Source organism: Mus caroli, unplaced genomic scaffold (assembly GCF_978045245.1).
Source record: "Mus caroli unplaced genomic scaffold, Mus_caroli_1 scaffold_12, whole genome shotgun sequence".
NCBI lineage: Eukaryota > Metazoa > Chordata > Mammalia > Rodentia > Muridae > Mus > Mus caroli.
Genome location: NW_028227267.1, coordinates 121076478 through 121089743, shown reverse-complemented (window position 1 = coordinate 121089743; position 13266 = coordinate 121076478). Strand labels below are relative to the sequence as shown.

At 36.4% G+C, this 13266-nt stretch overlaps 2 protein-coding genes across 7 annotated transcripts in view; one reads left to right on the top strand and one right to left on the bottom strand.

Moving 5' to 3' along the window:
- Window positions 1–13266, top strand: part of Fgf14 (fibroblast growth factor 14) — a 700985-nt gene that overhangs the window by 657011 nt on the left and 30708 nt on the right. The gene's annotated exons all lie outside the window — the stretch shown is intronic.
- LOC110309084 (SS18-like protein 2) lies at window positions 6424–6968 on the bottom strand. Its single transcript, XM_085829003.1, is given in 3 exon segments — window positions 6424–6671; window positions 6673–6745; window positions 6784–6968. Coding segments are annotated over 3 exon segments (294 nt in total). The 5' UTR covers window positions 6930–6968; the 3' UTR covers window positions 6424–6596.

Sequence of the window (13266 nt, the reverse complement as noted above, 5' to 3'; positions counted from 1 at the left end):
GCAAATAAATTCTACTGATTCTGAATTTGAAGCATGCTATATTACTAAGTATGACTTAATGTGGGGATCTATGATTTAACTGTTTTGCTCATAAAACTCAGCCTTGTAAATGTTTACTAAGGCATGTCAAATGGTGTAATCATTTGAGTTTTGACCTCTCCAAGTTTGTTTAAATCCTCTTGCTGGGGAAAACCTCACAGTTTATCTATCATATGCACCACAGTGCCTGGCAGTCTTTTCTACACAGATCATTTGCTCATGTTGTTTTTTTTGTTTTTGTTTTTGTTTTATTTTTGTAGTTGTTGTTCAAAATGTCAATTGAAGTCAGCAGAATCCAAAAGCACTGGCTTGGGCTGGTTTATCCTCAGTTTTGACTACTTGGCAGTCCTCTCATTGACTTCCCTGAAGGTGTATATATATCCCCAGAGAAGGGAGCCTCTGACTGATTTCAAGGCTTGAAAATATGAACTGAATACCAACAGAAGAATGCCTACCTGTTGTGAATGAGGCACATGGGGAATTTTTTTCTGAAAGGTTGACCAGAAAACCTCGATAAACATTTGTCTGGGTCCAGCCTTTATGTAGCCAGTAGAATTTTAACATTTGCTATCAAGACTCAAAGGGTGTTCAACATTTTGATATTTCTCCCAACTTAACAAAATAGTTAACTCAATTTTTCAAAGCTATCATCAAAATTCTTGAATCTACAAGCCTGTGACAGTATTTATGTTCCTATGAAACATTTGGATTTGATAGATTTTTAACATTTCCTAAGACTTTAAAGAATATGGTAGTATGGAGAGGAGGAATTATAACCTTGAAATACAATGTGAGGTTAAATATAATCTTATCATTTGCTATTGATAGAGGTGAGATTTTTGAAGACATCTTTTAAGTCTTCTTCAATCAATTTTCATGCTCATATAAATTAAAATAATAATGCATAAAGTGTATTATTGGCTACCAATGACTTTGATTTTTTGTGTGTTTTTATTTTTTAAATAGTCTACATAAATGGTAGTCATAATTTTTCTTAAATAAATTTATAGGAATTAGGTTTATAATTACCATTACCACATTTATCTTAGAAGATAAAGAAAAATGAAGAGGGAACAATGAGAGAATAGATAGAATTAGAATGCCAAGATATTACATATTTAACTCTACAGCTACCCTATGAAACTTTTGCCTCAAGAGACATGATCCTTTAAAGGTACCTAGCAATAAAACAGAGTTTGCAGGTACTATATGCAAAGTCTACACATTATCATTGCAGACTTCTATATCTTCAGAGATAAAAAAAAAATGTATGCAGCAAATGACATCATTCAGAATACAGGCAGCTTTATTATAATGTACCTATAAATGCTTACATTAGGAAGCAAGAACATGTAGTTATGATGATTGATACATTATAGGAAGGTTCATGTATTGGTGACATTGGAGATAAAAATAATGAGATCATGTTTTTCATGAAGGGAAAGATGGTAATGAGAAAGCACTTGTGTTATGAAGTAGAAGTAAATTGAGAAGAATTTACAAAATAATAAATATTACCAGCTAAGTTACCTACAATAGATACTCAATAAATTCTGTCTGCTATTTAGATGAATAAGTGGAAGAATGAAGTGGCTGTTTAAGGCAATTTCAACATATCACATGCCATACATCCCAAAAGACATTTAAGTGATTTAGAGTCACTGGTGGCTTTTGGTCAAGGAACTATCATGCATAGTGTGCTAAGCATCTGAAACACTAAAAAGCCATTCTAAAACTCTATTTCATACTTATGTTCCATCCATTTTATTTAGCTCTCCTAGATAAAGTGCCAATCTGTGACTTTAGACATTGTCATGTAATTAGGCAACATCTGACAATAGGCATTGATAAAGAGAATATTAATTTATCAAATAAATGACAGTCTTAGACAAAGGACTTTTGATAAAAAGTGAAAGCCAAAAAAGAAGCAGAGGATGAAAAGGAATGTCTTAACTTTCATACTCAGGCACTAGTTCATATTTCACCCGTTTATTTCTGTCAACAATAGTTCCCTATGGCCCAATATGGTCTCAAAAGGTGGATTTTTCTTTTTAGGCATTGGTACTATATTTAAAGAAAAAATTAGAGACATCCCTAAGTTTTAGGCTGAAGGGTTTATATTGGATGAAGAGACACAAGAGTTCTCTGTTATCTTAGAAATCCTTTTTTCTTTAGTTTATTAAGCTAGTTAGCTACTGCTACATTTAATTTAGAGAAAAGAGAAAGCCACAAATAACCAAAAGCCTCTGAAACATCTATATGGGTCCCTTTATTTATCTAAATTCCATTTCCACCCCTGTAAAAAAAAATAGATGATAAATTCAGTGCTCTCATGTCCACAGTTATAACTTTTACCCAAGGGCAATTCTACAGCTAAATGGGCTAGGAATCCAAAGACTGGGGCAACAGAAGAGATTGTTGTTTTCTGTAGGCTTACATTTTCCAAAACCTACTTTGTTAAGGGTTCCTAAATGCTTTACCCTCTAATCTAGCCCACCGCCCACCAGAGGTAATAGAAAGGAAAGCTAATAAGGCAAAATGAGATGTGGACCTGTTTAGAAATAGTTCTTTGGGATGATTCCACTCTTTGTTGTCAGGATATCAGCAGTTCAGTTCACACGAATTGGCAGTAGTCATTCAATCCACTCACAAACACCATTCACAAATCAGCAATGGCAGTTCAATCTAGAAAAACAAACAAACAAACAAAAAACCATCAAGGCTTTGCCAATAGCCCTGAGTTCATAAAGCTGTTATGAAGCTGCCAAAATAACAGAAGTTCTTTGGTGCGTTTCTCTCTACTAAGTCATGACAAGCAATGACCAGCAAAGAATGGCAAGGTGAACCAGAGAGTAATTGGGTTATACTTATACCCTCTCCAAATATCACATGTCCTGTCAAGCATCCAGTCCAGCAAAATATCACATGCCCTTTCACCAGGCAGTTTCCAGAAAAACATGTCTGTTCTCAGTGAAACATCCTCTCACTCGTCTGCTTCCACCAAGTATCCACTCATAAGACAGTTCTCAGAAAAACAGCACATGAAACAATTGAGTCTCCAAAGAAACCACTAAAGAAACTTTAGTTTTCCCTCTTAATTTTACAAATATAAACACACTGACACACCTCATCCCAAATTAAACAGTTTTCCCACAGGTAAAATCATTAGAAAGACATATATAAAGCTGAAACAGTTTTGTCTTGACTTATATAAACCATTCCTCCAATCTAAGGATCCTCCCTTTAGGGTGTGGGTGTAGAGAGTAGGCTCAGCTATTAAGAACACTTACTTCTCTCTGAGAGGACTAAGGTTCAGTTCCCACTACTCAGCACACAATGATCCTTTTTCAGGGGATCAGCTGTCCTCTTATGGGTACTACTAGCACAGAGCACAGATGTTGCACATAGACAAACATGCCAACAAAACACTCATATGAATTTTTTAAATCTAAATAATTGTTTTGTGTTGTGTTGTTTTTTAATTACAGGGATCTGATACTGGGTTATCTGGCATGTAGAGGATCTATACAAATACTGAGTAGTAAGTTATGTTCAGAGAAAAGACATGCCCAATTCAGCCAGATGCAGTGAATGTGTGTCATTTCTGCTCACTAGTTGTGCTCACTAATAATTGTTTGGTTCCAGATCCTGAGAAAAAGGACTGAGGTACATATTATATATATCAAAGCAGACCTGGCTTCCAGGTCTCCCAGTATCCCTCAGTCCCTAAGGCACTGGCATCCCTTGCCCCCAACCCTAAACTTTCTTTCTTCTTTTTTAAAATATTATTTTATTAGATATTTTCTTTATTTACATTTCTTTTATTTATTTATTTATTAGGTATTTATTTCATTTACATTTCCAATGCTATCCCAAAAGTCCCCCACATACTCCCCCACTCACTCCCACTTCTTGGCCCTGGTGTTCCCCTGTACTGAGGCATATAAAGTTTGCAAGACCAAAGGGCCTCTCTTTCCACTGATGTCCGACTAGGCCATCTTCTGATACATATGCAGCTAGAGACACGAGCTCCGGGAGATACTGGTTAGTTCATATTGTTGTTCCACCTATATAGGGTTGCAGATCCCCCCAGCTCCTTGGGTACTTTCTCTAGCTCCTCCATTGGGGGCCCAGTGATCCATCCAATAGCTGATTGTGAGCATCCACTTCTGTGTTTTCTAGGCCCCAGCATAGTCTCACAAGAGACAGCTGTATCTGGGTCCTTTCAGCAAAATCTTGCTAGTGTATGCAAGTAGGGTTACAGACACATTCAGCTCCTTGGGTTCTTTCTCTAGCTCCTCCATTGGGGGCCCTGTGTTCCATCCTATAGATGAGTGTGAACATCCACTTCTGTATTTGCCAGGCACTGGCATAGCCTCATATGAGACAGCTATATCAGGGTCCCTTCAGCAAAATCTTGCTGGCATATGCAATCTGGGTTTGGTGACTGATTATGGGATGGATCCCCAGGTGGGGTAGTCTCTGGATAGTCCATCCTTTCATAATACTACTGGAAGATCCAGCAATACCTCTCCTGGGCATATACCCAGAAGATGTTCCAACTGGTAATAAGAACACATGCTCCACTATGTTCATAGCAGCCTTATTTATGATAGCCAGAAGCTGGAAAGAACCCAGATGTCCCTCAACAGAGGAATGGATACAGAAAATGTGGTACATTTACACAATGGAGTACAACCCTAAACTTTCTAGCCCAGGGCCTGTGCTGCCCTTTCCCCAGAGGCTCTTCCCCTATATAATCCAAACATATTCTCCCTCTCCCTACCCTTCCCCCTGCTGCTCCCCCCCCTCCTCTTTCTGTGCCCATGTACACTTTCTCTTTTTCTTCCCCCTCCCTCCTCTCTCCATGGTGACTTCACTAGTCTCAATTCTTGGGGTCTTGCTCCCCTGAGAGTAGCTTCCTAATAAACCTTCCTATAATATAATATCTGGTTTAAATTGGCTCATTTCACTGGCAAAGAAAAAAACCCTATTAATACTATTACCATTACTATTGCTCTTGAATTCATATTTGAAGTCTTCAGTACAATTCATGCCCCACGCTATTCTGTACATGCCTCTCCTTCTTAAAATTGAGACTCTCTATGGAAAAGTCATCACTTCCATATGGTCATATCAGGTCATGCTTCCGTGGATCATACGGTGGTGGACAGGGTGGTAAGATGCAGTCTTGCATCATACCTTTCCTGAAATTCTCTGAGTAAGACTGCTTGTATAACAAGTACCGAATTCAATTCTATACAGTTTGTCTCTGTTTATTCTTTTATGTATTTATTCATTTATAATCATTTTATTTGTTTACATTCAAATGTTTCCCCCATTCCTGGTCTCCCCTTCATAATCTCCCCACCCCTGCCCCCTCCCCTTTGTCTCTAAGAGGGTGGTCCTCCACCCATTCACTCATTCTCTCCTCACTCCTCTTTGTCTCTGTTTTGCTCTGCTCTGCTCTGAAAGGTGTAGCCAGAGATCAGGTCCTTGGTAGAAAAAGACCTTTTGCTGTGATTTCTTTATTCTTTTTTTATAACCCAAGAAGCAATCAAAAGATGTTGAGTCTTTAATGTCAGAGCCTTCCAAAGCAAGTGGAAACATCTCCGATTCAGTTATAATGTATAATTGTAGAAATATGTACCTCAGACCCCAACTCCAAAACTGCTCAGCAAATATTATCTGGCTTAGACATAGGTGCACACTGAGTTGTGGGAACCATTGTCATGACATAACTTTGTAGGACATTGTATCAGTTTATAAAATCCTACAGCTTAATTCACTTCACACAGAGAAATAGTGCTAGATCTAAGAAAGTCTTAACTTTTATATTCCTGCAATGGAATCCTCTGGTATTTTTAGTTTTTGTCCTTACAGGCACAGTGTGTTTGTGATATCTATTATCCATATGTTGTTGTTTTACCATGACTATGAGGACAGAAAAGTCCAATATGTTAAAATGCTTCTATGGCCCCTTCAGATCTCTGCTGAAGGACAATGTATACATTCTAACCTGGAGTGGTGGTTTTGAAAGGGTGTTTTCTTAGCTGAGCTGCCTCCGCATTGTCTTAAGAACTCATGCTTCAGTTCCATTTATGGGTTTCTGATGCCTACTGTAGTTTAAGATCTGTCATTCTGAGTTATCCATTTCTTTGTCTATCTCATAGCAACTCTTTAATGCTTAATGTTAGTCCCCAATCTCATTACAAAACTGAGATTTTATACAATAATATACTCTGACCGATATAAGTGTTCATGCAGATATTAAAAATACAACTGAACCTGTTTGATTTTTAAAGGCGGTTGACTTTTTTTTTTTTTTTTTTTTTTTTTTTTTTGGCTGTGTGAAGATGTAATTAGTTGATGTGGGACACTGAGGACGGGCGTGTATCATTTATTATTACATGTCATCAGATAATTAATCACTATTGTTGACAATGACACTGCTGTCATACACCTCAGGTCCTCGCAGTTCTACCGTTGGATCTGTTTTATTAATAAAATATTTATAGTCAGAATACAGTAGAGTTGGTAGCGAGTTTCTTCACAGTCTAAAATGAATGGGACTTTTTGCCCATGTTCTGAGCAGCTCTCTGGTTCCCAGGAGATGGGTTCCAATCAGTCACTCCTCATTACAGCCTTCTGGAAAACTACTCCACTGCCTTTGTGAGACTGCTTGTGTTGGCGTCTGCGATGGTAGCTAAATAAATGAGATTTCTATGTAACACATGCTGATACTGGACGCACTCGTTCGCTCGGCCCTTGTTCTGATACTCCACGATACAACGGATCAGCTGGTCATTCTCCTCCAGGAGCCGCTGGATAGTCTCTTGATTGACCTTGGCCTTGCCGCGTAGCCAGTCAGGAGCGAAGATGACAGACATGCTGCAAAAAAAAAAAAAAAAAAAAGCTTGGAATCCCGAGCTGGGAGCCCCCGGCGGTTGACTTTTTAATTGCCTAATGTCAGTGACTCCATGGGTAGCTATAACATAAGCAGTCATGTTAGAAGTTTCATCTGAAGGTTCTAGATGGGATCCAAGTGTAAAATCGTAATGATTAACATGGGGGAAAGACAGCTTCTTTTTATGTGCTGTTCTTAAAGGTACAACCAGGCTATCTAATTTTCTAGTCTCTTGGTAACCTTAACATGACATTAATAAGCTTAATGGGTCCTTAAATTTCATAATTTAGGTTTGGGGGGGGCTGAGTACAATAATCTGTACCTCTTAATTTTTCACACTTTAAAATATTTTTATTAAAACTCGAAATGTGGGTCTTGTATTTGGTTGTTGAAAATCAGTATTTTTTTTTTTTTTACTCAAAGGCATAGTAAGTGACATTTCTTCCCCCAACAGACTCCACACAGCCATTTCAGGATTGAATTCTGTTGTTATTTATTAAAGGTGGGAAATTGCTGTGGAGAGGTTCACACCTGAATATTTTCCTACTTCCAAATAACTTGGCTGATCTGATAGGACCACCTCTCTTTTAGCATCTTCTCTCTGGGCTCGTTTTAATTGGCTGTGGATCTCTGCATCTATTTCCATCGGCTATTGGATGGAGCATCTCAAAGGACAGTTATACTAAGATCTGTAAGAATAACAGAGTATCAATAGTGTCAGGAATTTGGTTTTTCCCATGGGATAGGTCTCAATTTGGCCAGCCATTGGTGATGGCCATATCCTCCATGTCTGCTCCATCTTTGGTCCTGCATTTCTTGTAGTCAGGACACATTTCGTGTCAAGTTCTCACAAACAAATGATTTTCTTTTATATCTGTTCCTTCAAACCGAGGAAACTACTACACATAAAATAAGCTTATATTAACATGCAAAATTAAAAGGTTTACATTAGTATAATTCTTTAATTAATCTAACTTGGTTTTTGACATGCTTCCAAGTTCATGCAGAGAGATTGCCTTTAAGAGACTCTCTTATACAGAGAAGCATCCCAAAGTAGGATGGGAAGGGAAAAGGGGAGTAGTCTCTCTTTTAAGGAAGGAGATATTATCTAAGATGCTTCTCAACAGACGTTTTCATTCATTTTAATGGTCAAAACACATCACCACATTTTGCTAGCTACTGGAGTATGTTCTATGATGAGTGTGAACTTAATGTTTAAACCAAGTCCTGATGGCTTCCAGGGTTAGGGCACATGGGCCACTAATGAAAATGTGGTTCTACTAGTAAGGAAGAAGGGCTTATTATAAAATTGAGGCAACACCAAAGCTGGCATATATATATATATATATATATATATATATATATATATATATATAATGATAAATATGTGATATATATATTTGACATATATTTATATATAAATATATAATATATATGAAATATGATAAATATAATGTATGTATATTATACATGTACATATAAATGTAATGTATGTATAATTATATGTAAATATATCAAATATACATATACACACACATATATATACATGTATATATATATAGTGTTACTACCTTCATTTATATCAAACCTAGTTTGATATTTGGTGGGGGTGGTGGATAGCAGGGGTCTTCTCTCTTACTGGTTCTTCTTGAGGTAGCAGAGGAGAAAGAACATCAGTGGAGGGTAAGACTTTGTCTTACAAGATTCTGGGGTTAGACTTTGTCTTACAAGATATTTAGAGTTGCTGTATAATAAAAAGTTTACTTATCTAAGTCTAAGTCACTTGTAACTGTAGCTGACCTGACTTCTGTGTTCCTCTTTGATCAGAAACTGCACTTAGCCCTTCTTTCTAAAAATAGCAAAGGATTAAGTAAACAGCATTTGTAGTATCTCAGCAGGAACTGTGCAGCTCTAACTTTCAACCTGCTAGTTGGAAGTCGCAGGAAGAAAAGAGGACAGTCAGAAAAGTGACTATAGAGTTTATGACTATGTTGTAAAAAGTCTCCTATGAAAGCTATCTAAAGGGAAAAGCAGAATGATCCTATGTGGGGAAAAGGAAAAAAGCCTAGTAAGGGAAAAATTCTTCTGAAGGAAAAAATTCTAGGCAGGGGAAAAGAAAAAAAAATTCTTCTTTCTTCTCTTTGCCTTCAGTACGTATATATCTTTCAGAATACATGATCACGTATTACAAAGTTCATCACAAGTTTACACAAATTCAAATCATAAATTGAAATAGAAGTTTACAACAGAGAATGTTTACATGAATTAGGAATAATTATCTGGCTAAACATCCATCACTTGTCTGAGCGCCACAGGTTCACTGAAGGTTTAAAACCATAAGTTATTAGTGAAATTTTGTATAGAGAAACCCAGTCAATATTTTATCTTCTGTCCTAGCACCTATAGTAAATCGTTAGTTCCCTTTTTATGACCTTTAGTTAATTGTTTATAATCTCTTGGAATGTGCTCTGAATAGAAGAAAGTCTGGTTACTATCTAAGAGAAATTAACTGGTGACACTTGGTAGACTGGCAGAGTTCTCATTGCAGTTTTGACTATCAGAAAGAACCTCATAGCAGTCCCACTATAAAAGAGCTTAATCACAGATATAATTTTAGGAAGTCTTATAGTATCATCATTAAGACTTACAAAGTCATCTATTTGTCTATATAGCATCACTACAACATAGTACATCTTCATAGATCTGTAGAGATCTGTTCCTAAGGGGTGTGCTATTACTTAGTGATTGTTATGTATTTTTAATAAGAACAGGAAAAGCATATTAATAACAGGAATCTTTCCTAAAATGAGTCCCTTACAGCCTTGCTTAATAAGGGCGATCCTGACTCTGATTATATAATAATCTGAAGCAGGCCATTTCAAGAAGATCACCTGCTAGGTTGTCCCATTATGGCTCCTGACAATATTTTTCACATATGAACTTATACTGAATATTTTTAAGCCTTGTATCAATTTATTTGTTGGACAGTTTCAGACGTTTATATAATATAGTTATTTCATCCTTTGGCATTATTTCTCTCCCTGTATTCTGCCAGAACTCTTTCTCTCTACTTTGTGTCTTCCACATGGTCCACAGAGTTTAATTAGAGATTTTTGACTAAATTTCATTTCATTTTCACTTCCATATTCAATAGTGCATGAGAATGCTGGAGAGATAAAAATCATATATGTTTTTAAATGTTGTTTCTACTTAACTGAAAATAAATGGTTCAGATTTTCTGGTAATAGTTAATACCTTTAATTATACATTTCATTGGAATTGTGGCTCTACATATTCACTGATAGAAATTAAAAGGGATTTATTATCAATTTAATTGTCAAGTGGATAATTGAAATAATAAAATATGTAGAGAAAGCTATTGCATTGTCTGCGCTATAACTGGATTATCTTAATGAGTCAATATGAACACTGTCACCACTGCAGATGAAATTGTAAAATATCTCTAGAATCTTTTCTTAATTCTACAATATTCCCAGGACAATCTGGCCTCAGTTGGAATAATTTCATTTTATTCTCAGAGATTGTCATGTATACCATGTATAAGTATTATTTCCATGTGTAAGTATTTTATTTTTAAAGTGAGAGACTTCTCTGTGTGTTATGTGTAGCTAGCACCAGTCTAGAACAGCAACAAGATCAGCAACGTTTTTTATGGAAGGGACTAAGCTGAATGTATGTTAAATTTATGGGTTCAGCTCCAGTTGTTACTACTTAAGCATGGAGGTAACCAAAAAAATCCAAAACAAACAACAAAACAAAACAAACAAACAAACAACAAAAAACACAATCCAAGAACTTATATAAATTACTGGGCTTGGCTATTTGCTAATAAAATTTCATTTGCATGTGTAAAAGATAAGCTGCATTTGGTCTAAGAGCTGGGGTCTGCTTTTCTCTTATCTAAAATTTATGCTTTTGCTCCCCAAGCCTAGACTTTCAAATACAGTTCTTGACTTTCTTTGCTTCATGCATAGCCACAGAGACTTCCCACTGTGAAGTTCATTAAGAAGTTAGTCAGGGAACTTATGCAGAGTTTGAAATATCTCTAGACCCCAAACTTCCTCACTTTGACTCATATTGTCATTTTAAAAATGTGTTTGGAATAAGTAGACTTTTCAATTAACCTTAAGTTTACAGGCAAACTGAGCAGGAATTAGAGTTGTCATGTAACTCTTTGTGACTACCCCACCCCATCCACTCTACCAGTTTGTCCTATTATCAATATCTCACACTAGTGGAATACAAAGACTACTGCTACTCAGTCAATATTGCCATATTAATAGTAACTGAAGTCCACAGTTTTCAGTAGAGTTTAGTTATGCTGTTGAGTATTATATGAATTTGGTTCAGAGCATAGTGATATATAGAGCATGTTTTGAGTCCTAGAACTAAAACTCCCCTGTGTTCTACCTCTCTATTCTCAGTCACAATCTCATATCTACACACAAATTGAAAAGAACTGGTCATTTCAGCTTTCCCCCTACTCAAAACATCTATGATTGGAATCATGGGCCTTTTCATATCATTTCTTTTTACTTTGTAATATTCATTTCACTTTTCACATGTTCTAGTGGCTTCATGGTTCCTTTTCATTACTGAGTAATAGCCCACTTCTGACTCGTCTTTGTTCCATATTTACCTGTTAAGGTGATCTCCTTAAGTACTAGCAGTTGCTTCCATCCCTTGCTGGCTCTCCATATTCCATCTTCAGCTGATTGCACAAACCCAAGTTTCCATTAGGTTGTTCTAAGGCCCAAGGTTCACATTACATCACATCATCTCTTCCTTCTATACAGAAAGCTGTAGCCTTCTCTCTTTTTCTGTCTGACTCCTGCTCACCCTCTAAGATACACCTAAATACCATGACGTTTAAAAATCTTCCCCATCTTAGACAAAATTGGATTTCTTGTTTCTGTCTAGACATGTGCTGTATAGTTCTGACACAAGATTCTCCCTTATTAAAGTGATAACAAAGCTCTTAGATGCCTAGAATGATAGCTACTTACCTACCCTCTTCCAGCAACTAGAAGACAACACAGTAGACATAAATATTTGTTAAATGAAGCAATGGGTTTGGTACCCTGAAGAAATAGGAACAAATAGTTCTTCTTTCACTTTCTGATCTTAATAAACGACTCAAAGTTAGTTCTACTTTGAAACTACACTTTAAAAAGTTGAAAATACAATGTTTATGGATTATATGTCATAGGTGATCAACGAACTGTTTTGATTACTGATTGAGAATTTTCTTTTTAAAAAGTGTCATAAAAATTTACAGAACCATTCTCCTCAATTTCCAGCATTTAAAATTCCAATGTCATTGTTTTGCAGCTAATAATGTTAATCCGTCTGTAGTTTTTCTTCATTAAGAAGTGCACTGATTTTTAAAACTAATCCAGAATTGTAATCTAACCCATCATAAAACATGTGAAGAAAAAAATTTGCATGCTGAACTGTGTGAAAATACTTCACAAATATTTGAGTTAATATTTTCTAAAAGGATAGGACACAGCAGGTAATTTTGTGCTATGTGCTTCAGCTTTATTTTGCCCACAAATTCAAGGACTGAGCATTTGACCTTTCAGAAACAGTGGTGAGCACATCCCAAATGCCATCCATTCCCACAAGCAAGGACCCTGTGCACTGTCCCACCGCACTTCCCTACTGCTGCAGCAGCATGCACTGACTGAGCTCTTCAGTGCACCATTTCTCCTTGTTCCCACTCATGACGTATGTCTGTCTCACACAAAACACTATTTCCTGCCTAGTATTGCACAAACTATGCCCAAATCCTTGTATCCAGTCTGGCTCTCCTGTGTTCTTCATGACTAACAAGACATAGCTTTCCAAACTTGCAGTTGATTTTTTTAAATGTGCCTCTCCTAAAGCTTTTAACATCTCTTTCTCATTACTAGGGAAAGTCCCAATACCTTTAAAGATAACTGCCTTGTTTAGTTATGCTTAGGACCCAAATCCAAGCTTTAGAATCCCTAGCTTCATGCTTTTGTTTTCTGTTTTCATTGTTCATGTTTTGTATTTCAAATGTTTTCTCTCTGTCTCAATATAAGCACAAGCTGCTACCTTTGTGAGCAATATTCTTCATCCTACTCTTAATCTAGTTAAAACACACTGGTGTTTCAAGTTCCTTTACAGAATTTAATTTTTTTGGTTTTTATTTATCAAGTGATGCTGGCTTGAATTTAAGTGATCTCATTGAAATCATTCAATTTTACAAAGACCTATAACAAGAAGATTCTTAGTATATGCATTTGATCCACTCCCCCCCCCCTTATTCTGTG